The following is a 17,182-nucleotide window of genomic DNA, read 5'->3' as shown; positions in this document are numbered from 1 at the left end:
GGGCTCAACCTAGTCATCTCTTACAAAAACTAGCTGAATGATTTTGAATGCTAGGCTACTTCCAAAATAGTTGACAAGAAAAAACCACCAGGAATCAGGGTTGACTCCAGGAGCCACTGCAACAGTTTCATCTATCAATATTACACCAGGTCTGTTCTTCTGTTTCTGTTTTTATTGTAGTTTAGATGTGCATTACATTACTTAAGGTTATCAATTTGTTTTTTTAAAAATGGGCTAAATTGACAGCCTGCAATGAAGGCAATGTGAATATGAACCATTCAAGACAGATAAGGGAGGCAATAGGATAATCTTTCTATTGTAGTGAAAAAGGCATAAGAAATCAAAACCAGCATTTGAAATTGAGGGAAGTATGAATAATTAAATTATGACTTATTTCTTTTGCCTTGATGTGTTGTTTGATACTCTTCCTAATTTGTTCAAAACTAACACATTTCCTCCTGTCCTTCAATGTCCACCTTGCTAATGCTTACCAGTCTGTCCATAGGCAAAAATGCACGCATTGTAACCTTCAAAGGCATTCTGGAGAATGTTCTCACCAAGGCACTTGAAAACAACATCTTGACCTAAAATTAGAACAAAAAGAATCAAATTAGGGAGGGGTGGGAAATAAAAAATACCTTTGTTAAAACTCTCAAAAGCTTCAAACACTTCTAATGTTTGAAAACATCTAATGCTTTTCATGTGTGTCCAAAATCAATGGAGCCACCCACAATGGAAAGCACAGAGAAGATACTCATTTTAACTAGACCAAGGTAACCAGTACCTTCCTTTGGAGTTGCTCTGTGTTTAACCAGCACCGGATGAATCATATTGAAGCATACCTTATGGGGGAAAAACCCTCTGACCTCAAGAAAACCAGAGCCATTACTTTTGTTGCTATTGTCAAGGTTCCAAATAGCATCCTCAATAAAATAAGAACACCCCCCCCCCCCCAAAGAACCTTATGTATAGGGGTTATTTGGTTTTATATTCACAACCATTTTGTGCAATTCATTTGGGTAAGAAATTGATGACTTCCATTACTAAACAGGAATCTGAACTTATCTTATCCTTGCTTTTAAGTCTTTATGGTTAATTGATTCAATCTCAGGCCACAGGATTAGGCTAAAATGAGACTGAATAATTTGGAATTCAGAATACTATGGGAATCCAGATCATGGTATTAAATCATGATATATATTTTTAGGCATAAGATATTACGAACATGCAACAACTGTGCTTTGTTAACTTGAATTTAGGGTTTAACATGCTGTCTAAATCTAACAATAACATCTGATCCCAATCTGTCCTTTGTAAGGTCCAGGATGTGGAAATATAAAGACTACATCTTCTTCTTCTGTTTTGTTTGGATTGTTCCTTGCTTTTGTTCTCCTTTGTATGATAATAATACAAAAAAACCTTTTGTTCTCTTTTGTATGATAAGAATGCAAAAGTAACTTGGTGTCTTCTTAACTGCTGTGCTTTATAATAGAGGGAAATCACAATTGACAGCTCTTTAGAAATAGGAGTGAGAGTCTTTTGGGAAAGGGAGGGAGACCTGATGCTGGTCCTAAAAATTATTTATTTTCTTCTTTTAGAAATGTGTTGGCAATGAGGAAGCTCTCGTAAGTTCTGGAGACGACCTTCAAATCTTTAAAACCCTTTGACAAATGATTGCGAGAGCCATGCCAATTTTCCTCCCACCAGAGTTGTTCATCGTTACAGTGATACCTGCATATTTTTCTTTGTTAGTTTCATCCATAGACCAGAAGCAGTGATCATAGGCAAACACCTGCAGAGATATAAACAAGAAATGTATTATATACATAAATGTTTATATTTATGGCGCGGTGGTTAGAGTGTGGTACTGCAGGTTACTTCTGCTAACTGCCGGCTGACTGCAATTTGGCAGTTCGAAGCTCACCAGGCTCAAGGTTGACCATCCTTCCGAGGTGGGTTAAATGAGGATCCAGATTGTTGGGGGCAATATGCTGACTCTGTAAACCGTTTAGAGGTGGCTGTAAAAGCACTGTGAAGCGGTATATAAGTCTAAGTGCTACTGCTATTCTTCAAATGCAGAATTAAAATAAACTATTGGGAAATAACAATTGCAAACTGAGTCTGTGCAAGGATGAGAAAATGACTCTAAAACCAAAATACCAAAAAAAAAAAAAACAATCCCCCAACGCTAGCATTCTTTTACCAATAACCAACAATCCTCAGTATGTGCTACTGTTTTCCAACTTGTTCTTCTGACTCATTACTTGGCTGCCAATGTAATATGTGGCTTGTTTTAAAGAGAGAGAGAGAGAAAGAAAGAAAGAAGGAAGGAAGGAAGGAAGGAAGGAAAAGCAGTTTCAAATGTTTTCCCCTTCCTCTTACAACAGTACTGAATACATCTGGAAAGAAAGTAGAAAATATTTTGGCAAAGAATGGAACACAATTTACCACCCAATGCTGCACAGTATTATAACATTTTTTTACCTTTGGTTGGCCCCTTCAGTTCCAGGAGGAAACACAACAGGACATAAGAGGAGAAGAGAGGGGGAAGAAAAGAAACTGATTAACATGTACGTATTTTAAATTCAAAGAAAATAGCAAGTTTAAAATACAACATTAATCAACATTAGCTCAGGAAAACCCACATTTGCAATGTATTCTCTTTGAGGTTTGGAGAACTGTGAAAAGAAACTTGACTGGCTTTGAATAGAACTTTCTTTGGAAGTGATACAAGCATAACAACAAGGTCAACAAACAAATACATTTTGAAAAAAGGAATCCAAAATTTCCCACAAGATCAACACAGTGCTTTCATTATTATCATTACATTTTAAACAATAACAGTTAAGGTGTTTTCTCCGATTTAATGCCCTTCAGATATATTGGAACTTAACTCCAACAATTCTGCTATATCTACAAAGGACTGTTAAATGCCATCTGCTTTCGGCTCATAGTTGCTTTCGGCAACTATGTTCTCGTAAGCTCTCCCTTACACCCCAAATTTGAGAGGCAGATACTCTAACATATTTTAGATACCCGCTGAAGACTCCATTCTTCACTCGTGCCTTTCCGGTATTTATTTTCAAAGAATAATTCTCAATTTTCAATAATAATTGGAATAAAGTTTTATTATTCAATATCATTTTAAAGACTGTTTTTATTTCTGCTTACAGCTTCAAGAGGGATAATATTAATATACTGCATTAAATAAATAATAATCCCAACTACTGCTAGCCATATTCCCAACATATTTAGTGGATGAAGATAGGAGAAAACTGCATTCATAGATTGAATGAGATAGCATCTCTGGGTGATTTAAAATTGTGGTTTATAAGTGTAATATTGATAACATGAATGCTTTAGAGCTTACTTTGGGCTGTAGTTTAAGGAGGGTGACTTAAAGACTCTTGTCTGAATCACATGACACATAGTTTGAAGTAACAAAACTGATCCATAGGAAGTCCTGATTTCATATACTCATCTTAAGTGGGGGAAGAATCTGGAAGCTCCACATGACATGAAGTTTGCTAATGGTAATCCTTCCAACTATCAACAATGTGCAAACCAGATTATTTTATAATAACACAAATACACACACACACACACACACACACACATACATACACACACACTGTATGTATGTATGTATGTATGTATGTATGTATGTATGTATGTATATGTATATGTATATGTATATATATATATATATATATATAAATATGTTGTATTTGTACTGATAAATAAATAAAGGGAGACTAGTATAGATCTATTTCGAGCTAATTAGCTCTCATCAGCTAGCCATACCCTTACTGGGATTTGAACCCCGGGCTGTATATATCTTAGGCAGGAGTGTTAGCCACTAAGCCATGGGCTCACTTCCTTATCAGTTGAGCCAGGGAAATAGGTATGTATTAGTGTTACAACCCCTGGTATGCCTAAATATGGGAGGAAGGTCACTACTCCCTCTTTCTGTCCTTCGGCTTCATCACAGAAGACCATGCAGGCAGAAAACCATATTTTTAATTAGCTCGAAATAGATCTATACTAGTCTCCCTTTATTTATTTATCAGTACAAATACAACACAAATATATAAAAAAAGGCAACATTAAAAATAAAAATATGGTTTTCTGCCTGCATGGTCTTCTGTGATGAAGCCGAAGGACAGAAAGAGGGAGTAGTGACCTTCCTCCCATATTTAGGCATACCAGGGGTTGTAACACTAATATATACATACATACATACATACATACATACATACATACATACATACATACATACATATATATACATATTCGCAGATTTTCACGGGTGTAGGTATGCTGGTCTTGTTGTATTCGGGTCTTGACAATCTCAATCTTACATGGGAAAAGACCCGAATACAACAAGACCAGCATATATATGACACAATACACACACACACACACACACACACACAGAGAGTATCATAGATTGTCATTGCTCCAATATTTACCTCCCCCCGCCTTCCGCCCTTTGATACATCATAATTGCTGGCTATCCTTATCTGTGACACAACTCACAGAAATTCAAATGCAATACTCAGTTAATATTGGCTATAAAAGCTGGGAAATCTGGACAGGCAAGAGAGAGAATCCAGCAATGAAATGAACTACCTAGTGTAAGAGAGTGCCTCTTATATTTTACTCTTCCTTCCCCCACTATGAGGAGGAAAACTGATTCTTCATTTCTGGTCATTTTTACTTCAGTAGAAAAGGGACATTTGCCTCTTACTGGATAACACTAATTCTATCTCATCATCTAAAGTTATCCTTAACCACTCCTGATCCTTTCATATTGTCCATCACATCAAGCACCTTTCTCCGCCACAAAAAGCAATCAGCTTTCTATGTTTACTGAGCGTTGGAATACTTGGAATATTCTTCCTAGCCTCAATTCATGTAAGAATTTATTTTTTGTACTTTGACAAACTGGGATTCTATGACCATACTCATACATCCCTTATTTAGGTGGAAAAGCTATCTGAGAAAGGATTTTCCATTAGTTTACAGGATGGCTTAATTTAAGACACATTGTTAAATGCTACACCTCCAAATCAATATATACGTCTAAACGGTACGCAAGTCACTCAAAAGTCCAGGCTCCAGGGATGGGCTTCAAACATTTTAGCAAGGGATTCTCTGCCCGGTTGCTGGATCGGCGTGGCCATGGTAGGAGTGCCTAGTTGGCCTCCTGACCAGCGGGGGGATGCTTTTGCCCTCCCTGGGCTCCAGAGGCTTTCCTCGAGCCTCCAGGAGGGCGAAAACAGCCTCTCTGGGCTCCGGAGACTCTCTGGAGGCCAGAGACAGGCCCATTTCCAGCCTTCCCGAACTTCCCCCTCCCCAGCCTCCACACGCGCCCTGCACTTACCTGTATCCAAAACAGGCTGCATGTGCATGTGGGAGGGGCAGGTAGGGGTGGGCAGGGCCAGCCAGGAGTGGGATTTGGGGGTTCTCTGAACTGCACAGAATCTTAGTTAGAGGTTCTCCCGAACCCCTGCGAAACCCCAGCAAACAAACCCAAACAAATTTCAATTTCTTATCAGATGTCTGCCAAAAGATTTATAGCAATTACCTTTTTGCCATTCCATCAAAACCACATCTGCTTAAAGCTCTACCCAACCGAATTAGCCCTAGCAAAATGGAAGTAACGTAGAAGGGTGAGATGAACCTGGCAGTGTTTATAAAACCTGGACCTACAAGTGGAAAAATGTCAAATGACTGTTCAATTAATGGATTGAATGAGGTTTTCTGATATGATCTAGCCACATATAGTGTAGAACCTGAAGTGGTGCACAAATTGATCCGCTGAACATTATGTTTATCCCAGAAGTACAAGGAAAGAATAAATCTCAGTTATTATACCTAAGTGTTTAAAAAGAGCAAGGTAAAGGCTCCCTTTGCACATATGTGCTAGTCGTTCCCGACTCTGGGGGGGCGGTGCTCATCTCTGTTTCAAAGCCGAAGAGGCAGCGCTGTCCGAAGATGTCACCGTGGTCATGTGGCCAGCATGACTATACGTCGAAGGCTCACGAAGCGCTGTTACCTTCCCACCCAAGGTGGTTCCTATTTTTCTACTTGCATTTTTATATGCTTTCGAACTGCTAGGTTGGCAGAAGCTGAGACTAGTAATAGGAGCTCACTCCATTACGCAGTGCTAGGGATTCGAACCATTGAACTGTCAACTTTTCTGATTGGCAAGCTCAATGTCTTAGCCACTGAGCCACTACGTCCATTTAAAAAAAAGTATACAAAGCCATAATCACATTTAAACCCACCTACATTCCAAAAAAAGATGGATGTTATTACTTTGTTCTTACATTGGTGATGCCCCTCCCATGTTCTCCCTGGATTACAAACAGCAGTAAAATATAACTCCAGTAAAAATATTATTTCTTCTACAAGGTTATTTCAAATAAGGGGTTATATTTTATACATAAGCAGTTCAAAAGGCTAATGTCAACTAACCATTGTATTCTTTCTACATCAATGAGAACGCAGTTTTTATTAATTTTATTTTTAGAACAAGAAACAAAAGACTTCCACTGAAAGGACAATTCTCACCCCGCTAAGAGAAATAGTGGATACAGCCTTGTAATACCAACCATAACATGGGCATACATGTACAGAATATAAGTTCACATTTTTTCATACATTTTTTTAAAGAACATACTAAATAAAATATCTACAAAGCAGATTTAGGTATTCTGGGTTTTTATTTTCTCGGACAACACATAATTATCTTCAAAATGCCCTGTAGAATTTAAAATTACAAAATCCAATTGGTACAGCAAGTGATACTCAAATAATTTTGCGTCAAAAAACCAAACAGATTTCCTCAAGGGTGTCACGAAACCTTAAAATCACAGACTCAGCCTAAATTGAAAGCATGATAGAAAACACAATGAAATTTACAGCCCAAAACAGTATATCCTTGCCGTAAACAAAGCCCCAAATCACGAAGAATTGAAAAGCAGCAGTGTTTCAGGCCTTCCAGATAAAAAGAAAAAAGAAAAGCACCCCTCATATACAGACATCAAAGCTAGCCAATATATGGTTCTTCCTTTAATGGTAACAGCTGGCGAAAGAGGATGCTAAATAGATCCCTCCTGTTGGGAATTAGTTTCATATGAATTAGAATGGAGAAATATATAGTTGTGGGACATCAGGATAATAACTTTTTCTGCTTCTGTTGACCTAATTCCCCCCCCCCCCCAGTGTGTCTGGCTAAGAGACTAAAATTTAAAATATTTTACATTCTGATATATAATAATATTAATCTTAAATAATAAAACGTAGTATTTCTATTTTTAAAAATGCCCTTGGAGACCTCAGAATTAGTTGTTTTTATTTGATGTTCATTCATTTCATCCGTCTAAAATATGCAAACTTAAATTTTTGCTTCTCATTCTATTAGTTAATCTTGGGCAGTTATAAGAAACCAATATACTTGGCTTCTTAAAAATGCTTTAAAAACCATAACAGATTGCAGTGGCAATAACAATCAGTGAGCCAGTATGGGCAAGTGTCTGAGCTGAATAAAAACAAAGGATCAAACAGAAGGGAGAAGCAGTCGAAATTATAACTAACACCTATTTTTTCTCATTTATTCATTAGCTCTCCATCAGAATTTTCAATATTTTTAGCTGTCCAATTGAATCCTTAGATTAGGTAAGGTTTCTTATTCTATTATATTAGTGGACTCCCATCTGGCCAATATCTCTTGGCTGGAGCAATTCAGGTCATTTGATTTGAATCCCCAAGAAAGGGACCCAGCAGGAACTATTTGAAAGTACCGTATTTATTAGCTTTGTCAGTGATAAAGTCTGACTTCATGTGACTTGGATAGTAAATATTGAACATCTGCAAAAGATGTCCACCTAATGAAATAGACCAGACCGGAAACAAGACCAAATGAGCTGATTCTACTTTATTATAAGTTACATTAACAGAATCTTGCAACTTGAAAATACTTTTATAGTCCTCAAATTAGGGAGAGTCTCTTTTGAGCCTCTTGTCCTACCCACATTTCTGCTGCAGGATGTATTTATATGATGGTCACCTTGGTTGTGTCTTGTCGCCCAAAGTCATGCCCTCCTACTAGAAAGCTGAATAATTTCTAGATATTGCAATTTCTTTAGGAATGGCAGCGCTTTGTCAAAACTGAAGGAAGCTATTGAGAAATCCAGGATGACATGAGGGGCTGACTTGCAATTATGACTAAAATAATCATCCCAGTTATGGCTAAGACAACAGTCCTAATAACTGGCAGCCATTTGACCTAGTCCCATATGCAAATGCCTATACCCGTGATGGCGAACTTATGGCACACATGTCAGAAGTGGCACCCGGAGCCATTTGTTAGGGTAGATGAGGTGTAGCCCTGTCAGCTGCAGCGCGTATGCGTGTGCTGAAGCCTCCGGAGGGCAAAAAATAACCAAACGCACAAAGCAGAAGTTCGGGAAGAGAAGCCTCCTGAAGGCCTCTGGGGGCGCCGGGGGAGGCTGTTTTCACCCTCCCCAGGTTCCTAGAAAGCCTCTGGAGCCTGAGGAGGGCAAAAATGGGTCCATTGCATGCAAAAAAAGGGAGAGGGTGGGTGTCGTGCGCATATCATTATGGGTGTAGGCACGCCAGTGCACGACCCCTTTGCGCTCCCCCGGCTTTTGGCACACAATGGGAAAAAGGTTAGCCATCACTGGCCTATATTCTAGCTTCCAATTCTTGTGTGTTAACATTAGCACAGATTTCTTGGCTTTTAAAAAATGATAAACATCATAATGGTTAATAAGTTCTACTTAGCACCTATGCAATATGTGTGTAGGGTTTTCTTTAGTGCTGAAAATCTTTTATATAGTGTAGATTTTATTCAAGGTTAACTCAGCTTTCCATCCTTCCAAGGTGAGTAAATGAGGACCCAGATTGTTGGGGGCAATATGCACAAATTTCTAACCGTTACCTTCTGTATTCCACAGAAACAAAGGGAACCTTAAGTTAGGCTAAAGAAAAGCCAGGAGGCAAGAAAAGGAAACTTATAATCAGACAAACACTTTCTAATATTCTTTTACTCCATGATAAGGAAGATGATGTAGGGATCAAGGGATCACACAACAATAACATAAGAAGGAGATTTCCTTGTTCCTTTCTCACAAGTATATTGGGATGGAAACAGAAATAAAATATACAATCTAATTTTTGATCTCAGCATTTTTGAAATCACCTTGTTGCCTCCTATAAATTTGCAAGATTCCATTCTGAGTTGGGAAGAATGGGACTATCTGCTTAAATACATCTAATGCAGAAAATTAGAAAAATAACTTGGTATAATTAACATTTCCCCACCTCAGATGTATATAGTATATTATAAAATTTGTGGGTATTGCATTTTTCTATGTCCTCTCTGCAATGCAGCCCAATCTTCCCTATTTCTGTTATTCTGTGTTAATCAGCTTTTCACTGGTGGGAGGAAAAAGAACTGTGGGAGATGAGCTAATTTAGGGCACATGCATGCACACACACACACACACACACACACACACACACAAACAAGCAACAATTTTCCTATGTGTGAAAGAAACTGCTAATGAATCCTTACATGCAGTTATACTCCTGATTCCTCCTGCTAAATTTCTGGAGTTATGTTGTCATTTTTGTTTTGCATTTCCAAAGAAGGGTCATTTCAGAAAATTCTGGAAATCTACATACATGAGACTTAAAAAAAAAGATATGAAATGCTTCAAGATTTGTCAGAAAGGGATGGATAGAAACAGAGAATGGGAAAGGGAAACAAGTCCAGATTTTAGTAACAGGGAAAGAAGATAGCAAAGCATGAAAAGTATTTTAGTCCCTAAGGAGTATTTAAGCATTTCCATTTTCTTTTTCCTGCAAGTCCAACTTTTGAAGAAGTCAACATTTTTACTTAGCATACATTCCATCCATCCATCTGTTCTTCAAAAGCTTCTCTTACTTTTTTATTCTTTGAATTGGTTTTCAACATCTGGTATATTATTCTCCTACCCACCCAGAATAATCGTATTTATGAAGGACTGGCAGGTGTGAATGCCTCTTGTCCTCTCAAATATATGGAAAGGCAGATAAAAATACTAAAACAATTATTCTATTCCTTTTTTCTTAATGCTGGATTTTTATGTCTTACCTTTACTTGTTCTTTCTTTCTCTCCTCCCAAGATTTTCTCTTTTCAAATTTTCTGTCACTGATTTTGTATATTACATCTCATTTCAACTGCAGAACTATGCAGTGAAAGCCTATCTCACTTTAATTTGGGTTCCTGGACCACCGAGTAAGTCTCTTCCTCTTGTTCCTTCCCCTTTGCCAAACAATCAAAATGCAATGAGATTCTTACAATCAACAAACTGAACCATAGTCTCCTTGGATATAGCGTTCTGATATAGCAAATGTTCTGATATAGTTTTACTATTAAAAGAGGGAGGAACTTTTCCCTATCCCTTTTCTCCATAGAAACCATAGTTTTATGGTCTCCTATTATATTACTTCCTTCCTATGTTGGTATAGAGGGATGCGGTGGCTCAGTGGCTAAGATGCAGAACTTGTCGATTAGAAAAGTTAGTAGTTTGCAGTTCGAATCCCTAACGCCGCGTAACGGGGTGAGCTCCTGTTACTTGTCCCAACTTCTGCCAACCTAGCAGTTCGAAAGCATGTAAAAATGCAAGTAGAAAAATAAGGACCACCTTTGGTGGGAAGGTAACAGCATTCTGTGTACCTTTGGTGTTTAGTCATGCTGGCCACATAAACTATGGAGACGTCTTTGGACAGTGCTGCCTCTTCGGCTTTGAAACGGAGATGAGCACCGCCCCCTAGAGTCGGGAACGACTAGCACATATGTGCGAGGGGATCCTTTACCTTTACCTTATATTGGTGTATCACTGTTGCAAAAAGATGCAAAAAGGCTTTGGCATGAATATATAATTTTTTTTATCTGAAAGAGAGAATGATTTGACCTGGGAGATATTAACTATTCTAAGCAACTATGTATGTAGAAGCACTTTCATTCAGGGAAGTAATATTAGCAAGTAGTGCTGTTGAGTCTATTGGATGAAAAGACAAAGGATGCTGGTTGATAGCACTTGTCTTCAATTATGTCTTAAGCAGCTGCATCTTTTCCAAGGATCTTACTCCTGTCCCCAGCGTTCATATCTGCATGTATGCAGCAACAACATCTAGTAGCAGAATTACCAATAAAGGAGAATATTTGTAGCTCAGGGTTCTTTGATGCTGTCTGAGCTTGCTTGTTTTCTTGAAGATATTTCATTACCTAAACTAGGTAACATCACCAGTGTTAGTGATTTCTACCGATGATGTTACGCAGTTTGAGTAATGAAATGTCTGGAAGAAAACAAGCCAGCTCAGGGAGCACCAAGCAGCCCTCAGTAGCATAACTGAAACAAAGCCCTCTTTCTCCATATAAACAATTCTATTTCTTCATTCAAAAAGAGTATTGCAGAAAATGCCAAAGTAAGTGCTTTGCTTCGCTTGAAATACTTATATGCCCCTTTTTCAGACTAAAAGCCTTTCCAATACTCCAAAAGCCTCTCTGCTGACAGATTTTAAAGAAACCGTGTGTGTGTGTGTGATACACACCAGGGGTGGGTTGGGCAGGCAGTACTGCTGGTTTGCTTGTGTGCATGTATGCACAGCGCAATTAAAATTGTTCTGCGCATGCACAGAACTGAAAAACAAGATGGTGCCGCCTATGACGCCACATGGAGAGACAGAGAGACAGAGAGAGACAGAGACAGAGACAGAGACAGAGAGAGAGAGAGAGAGAGAGAGAGAGAGAGAGAGAGAGAGAGAGAGAGAGAGAGAGAACATTTATTTTTTAAAACATTTCAGCAAGTAAAAGGGTTCTAAAAATTAGAAACAGGCATACAAAATTATATTCTATGTTTATTTGCAAACCTGGCTAACTACGATGACAGGTGGCAAACATTCTGGGAATCAAGTGGGAATCATTGGTTTTAACAGATGTTTCCCAGGAAATCTTTCCTATCAAAGCCCTGCTAGGAAGCACAGCCAATTTTCTCATCCTCTTCCGCCATCTTTAAAAAGCAACATATTAGGCTTTGATTAAACGACCCTCGGCAGATGTAGAGTATTAATATCATGCTTTCAACTTCTCAACAGTAAGTTAGTACATAAGCTACATCTTGCTGAGAGAAATCCCAGTGGCTAAAATGTGTGTCAGAGTAAGAAAAAGGAAGGAAATAGATGGGACGCAAAGTATCAGTCACAGCAGGACTGGCTGAATTCAGGGAGCGAAAGTGGGAGAGGCTGTCAGCCGCACACTCTCTCACAAGTCCTCTAGGTTTTACACAACTTGGCCTTCCCACCTTGGCACAACAGCTCCACAAGTGCCACCATCTAGCTTTAGAGGACAGCAATGCCCTGACCTTGGCTTCCTCTCCTTCACTCTGGCTGATGAGAAAGACAGGGAATCCCACAACTTGAGCACTTCCTTGCCAGAAAACAGGTCATAAAAATGGTGATGATAATTATAATGATTTCAAGGGAAAATTACATATAATAACATCATCTCTTGGACCTTGTAGCTTGAGGCACATTGCCAGAGAAACACGTCTTCCCCTCCTTTTTCCAGGAGTTGCAAATAGAACAAGAAAGTGGAATTGAAGAAAATACATTTATTTTAAAAATGAGGAATAATATAAGCTTTCATTTTAACTATACATAGCCAAATCACCAAAAGACAAATAAGTAAAAGAAATAAAAAGTACTGATAAAACCCCAACAGAACCACACTTAAAATTTGTCATAACATTTTAAATTAATTTTTATACTGCTCTTGGGTTTTAAATGTTTATATGAATACATGTGTTTCCCACATATTTTAAATTTTTAAATAAAGTAGCTGAGGGACAGTTCAATATAATTCTTTTACCTTCTGGCTCCAATCTCTAAGCTCTACTCTCCAGAGAAACAGCTTAGCTATGTTTACTATAAATCCCAAAGGTTTTATCTCTTCAAAGTCTTGAGGAACCATCCCAATCCAAGGGTTCCTCCCTCTTCTCTCTTCTCCACTTTTTCAGTTACATTTTCCAACAATCCCTACTCCAATTAGTTTTTCTTACATACATCACTCAACAAGGCTAGGTGGCTCAGTGGCTAAGATGCTGAGTTTGTCAATCAGAAAGGTTGGCAGTTCTGCGGTTTGAATCCCTAGTATAGATCTCCTATGTGAGCAGGGGTTGGACTAGATCACCTCCAAGGTCCCTCCCAACTCTGTTACTGTTAAAAACAAGGCTTTGTAAATAGAAAATGTTGAACTGTGGGGGAAAACGGCTCTGTGGCTTGCCAGACAAAACAACCCATCCCTCCTTCTCAAGGCCAGGATTCCAAAACAACTAATTTTTTACTCTTTATAGCTAAAAGAGTAGATTGTAGCTCATCCCACAGTGTTATCAGGCATGTTCCACTTTAGGAAGAAAAATGTCGATTCCCTTATCTGATACATTTGTGTTTAGACCATCTCAGGCGAATGTGGGAGCACCTTGTCTCCTTCGTCTATGTCAGGCAGGTCCTTGACTGATAGGGGACCTGCATATTCACTACATAAGTGATCGTTAGTTCTTTCAACTTATTTTATTTCACCTTTGTAACACTATGGAAGGGGGATGAATTTTATTCATAGGTTCATGAATAAAACCTATTCATGATTAGGTTTCCAACTGATTCAGAAAGCCACACACATTTCATTTAGAGATAGATCCTCCTATTTAACTTGATTTCCATGGCTTGTTTTAAAGGGGGGAAAAAACCCTTGTTAATAATTCCCATTGGCTCTTTTTCCAGAGGGGAAGATAATCAACAATGAAACAGAATGAATGGATGTTTTAGGAAGTTCACAAAACTGGTTTGTGAAACAGGCAGTCCTCAAGTCTACACAGAACATCCGAGCCAAGTTGTTGTTTTGCAAATGCTTGAAGCCCTTATAATTTTTGCAAGTCAAGAACAGAAGCAATGGCTTCAGGCAAGCAGTTGGGCACCTGCATTTCCACCCAGTCCCTAACTATTATTAGGGACAACTATTACTATTATTATATATAAAGCCTCCAACCAGCCTGGCAATTCTAGACAACAAATATTGTGCTCCATTCTACTCCTGAAGGAGGATATCAAACCGATAGAACTTGAATATTTTTCCATGAGGATAAATCCAGGGCTCCTAATATTTTGAAATAATTTTACATAGAATAAAACTGTGGAAACTATTAGTCAGCTATTTGTCTTCCAACTTACTTATGAGATTCCAGGATACATTGCGTTGGACACAGGATGCTTGACTAGTTGAATGTTTAATCCCATCCAAGAAGAATCAGGTTACATTCTGATTCAACCTCTAAATGGCCAATATGCTATTCCTTACCTATATTCAAGTCTCCACAGCTAAGCAAACTTAGAAAAATATCCTACAATAGTTTCTCAGATTAGTATTCCAAGAAGAAATAATTCCACAATTGATCACACACAGTACCTTTCACTAGGATTACAAAATAAGGACTACACAACAATTTAATCTAGCTAAAAGGAAAAGGTTGTCAGGAAGGAGAAACTTCTTGGTGCTCTCTGAGTGTGTTTGTTTTCTCGCAGATGTTTAATTATCCAACTAAGTAACATCATCCGTGTTAAAAGAAAGTGGTGTATGCTCTCTTTTTATATACCAGTGGCTTGCCCTGTCAGGGTTGGTGTGTGTGTTCTTGACAGTTCCTTCATGCTGTGTGCAGTTTACTAGAGATTTGTGTCTGATACTGGTGGGCGGGGCATAATGTGAAGGGCAGAAAAAATAGTTGTTTCTTGGTAACAACTATTCCAGAGAAGTTCCAAAGAAACTCTGGAAAGGTTCCCACCTGTTTTGGATTAGAAACTATTCTTGATTAAGTCAGGGAATATTTCTGTTGTTTTTTGCACTTGGATACCCAACCTTGGGCTAGGGCTAACAAGATCCTTGCTTAGCTTAGCTTGGCACACACTCTGAATTTCTGAAGCAGTCTGACTGAAAAAGAAGGCTTTCTAAAACATCAACAGGGAGAAAAAGAAATTTCAGAGTTTCTTGAAAACAACTATGAATCAGAGTATCATGCAACAACTGCTTGCCCAAGGGAACAGCAGGGAACAAAGGAAGCAAAATACAATTTAAAGTTGTTAAAGAGCAAAAATCACATCTTTTTTGACTCTCCCATGACATGTGGGATTCTTGAAATATGAATAGAGATAATGAATGGATAGAAGGAACAAGCAAGGACAACAAACAAAAAGGAAGAAACAGTTGGCTCCTAAGAGAATCCCATCTCAAAATACCTCTAACAATTATAACGTCAGATTAGATGTCCAAAGTTTTATGACTGAATAATTTTGCAAATGAGTAATGTTTTTGCAATTGATTCGAGTGTCTAAATTTGGTGCAGAGACTGTGATCCTTCATCTCAAGCTTTGTTCTATGTAGCTTTGCTGCACACACTTAAAACAAGAATTGGGCACTCAACTCTAAAAGCTTCAAGGGGTCCAAAATGCTTTGGGGATCATTTGGAACAGATGTACATTAAATATCGATGATGTAGCTGTCGTGTGGCTTTATAGATATATTTTTTAATTTGCAATTACTGCTTTAGCTGCATTTCTACCAACTTTGTTCACTGGTAATTGTGAAGTTTCTAATTAAGTGTATTGTTTTAAAATGTTGGAAGCCCATCTTATTCTGAATTCCCTTGAGAGAAAAATTCAGCTTGGAAAGGCAATGCACTGTTATTTTCTCCTCAGCATGGCAACTGAAGCAATCTCTCTTCTCACCCTGTAATTATTTCCCTTCTCCATGTCTCAGTATCGGCACTCTAATGACTTAATAGCAAAATATTCCCAGCGGAAGAATCAGACTGCAAATCTAACCCACAGGCTTCCATTAATTGTTCCAGGGGGCAGAAGGGAAACACTGATTCTTTAAAATAAAATGTTAAAAAAATAGACATTCCAAAGCTACACTGCAACCTTAGCATATCCAACTACTTCCTCCAACAAGCAGAACATGATGTTTGAATACCATCATATCAGATAAAATTCAGGACATCTCATGATGGTGGAGGGGGGTATGTTAAAATAAGAGAGAACTTTAATTGAGGACAGAATCTTGGCCTGACTCTTTCTAAAAAACTGTGTAAGTAGTAGTTTAAGTAGTGCCAACATATTTCCCTCAACTCTTGGGGAGGCTGAAGAAGTCCACGACCTTCAGTGCCAAAAATGGTCTTAGTCTCCTACACACAGCCTCTATTTAGATCAGGGTCCCCAAACTCTTCAATTCATTAACCCCTTCATAAAGTTTTAGATTGTTCATCAACCCTCAAATGCTTATTATATGAAAATAATTCAATTTTATGTGTGACAGTTATTGGCTGATCATGTAACCCCTGTAAAATAACAGCAATTAAAAAATTGCCACCCCAGTTGATTCTAAAACAAGAACCACCTTTTGTCTGCCATTTCAACTCCACAATTTATTTTTATAATCTCCAGTTTTAGGATGGATTTCAGCACCACCCAACCTCACATACACCTAACCTCCTCAGATTTGGATAAGAGAACCAACTGACTGTCAAACGTGACATGGAAAAATTGTGCTATTAAAACACATATCAAATGACAGTTTGCCCTTGCCAGTAAGAATACACATCTCATTTTACAATTTTCCTGGCTTCTTTGAAAAGAAGTTCAAATAGTAAGCTAAGGTTCAGAGGAACCCGACTTTGCAAAATTGCTTTTCGAGGCAGAACTTAGAGATGGATGTCCAATGGTGTCAGTTTGCCAATAACACAGATGCCATCAGTAGTATAGATCCTTCATTACTATCTCACATTTCCCATATGCCTGCTAAATCTGCTCCAGCATGCTGGCAAATATTGGAAAGCAGAAAGGAAAAATGAAGGGAAATTTTCTTCATATGATGCTTGGTGTAATGTAAGTGGTCCAATTGTAAAAAAGTATTTTTAAACATTTTCACAGCTACTTTAATGTGGCAACATTAAAGCGGCTCCCTGTCACTCAAAATATGCATTACAACTGCCAATATGCGACACCTGCCGGCACGTGATTTGTTGAGCTTTTCGACCCATCTTTTTTAAAAAATGT

General features: G+C 38.2%; 1 protein-coding gene across 5 annotated transcripts in view; it reads right to left on the bottom strand.

Moving 5' to 3' along the window:
* Positions 1-17,182, bottom strand: part of KIF13B (kinesin family member 13B) — a 164,615-nt gene that overhangs the window by 114,738 nt on the left and 32,695 nt on the right. For 4 of the 5 annotated variants that reach the window (XM_081943773.1, XM_081943776.1, XM_081943775.1 and 1 more), the window contains exons 1-2: positions 1,732-1,788; positions 492-584 (exon numbers count right to left, since the gene is read on the bottom strand). In XM_081943773.1, coding sequence (XP_081799899.1) covers positions 492-584; positions 1,732-1,762 — 124 coding nt within the window. In that variant the 5' untranslated portion in view covers positions 1,763-1,788. Of the gene's footprint in view, positions 1-491; positions 585-1,731; positions 1,793-2,484; positions 2,498-17,182 lie in introns of those variants that run through there. The other variant, XM_081943777.1, reaches the window with a different exon arrangement.

Source organism: Natrix helvetica (genome assembly GCF_964273705.1).
Source record: "Natrix helvetica genome assembly, chromosome: 2".
Classification (NCBI taxonomy): Eukaryota; Metazoa; Chordata; class Lepidosauria; order Squamata; family Natricidae; genus Natrix; species Natrix helvetica.
Note: the sequence above shows the minus strand (reverse complement) of the source record. Positions and strands in the feature narration are given on the sequence as shown.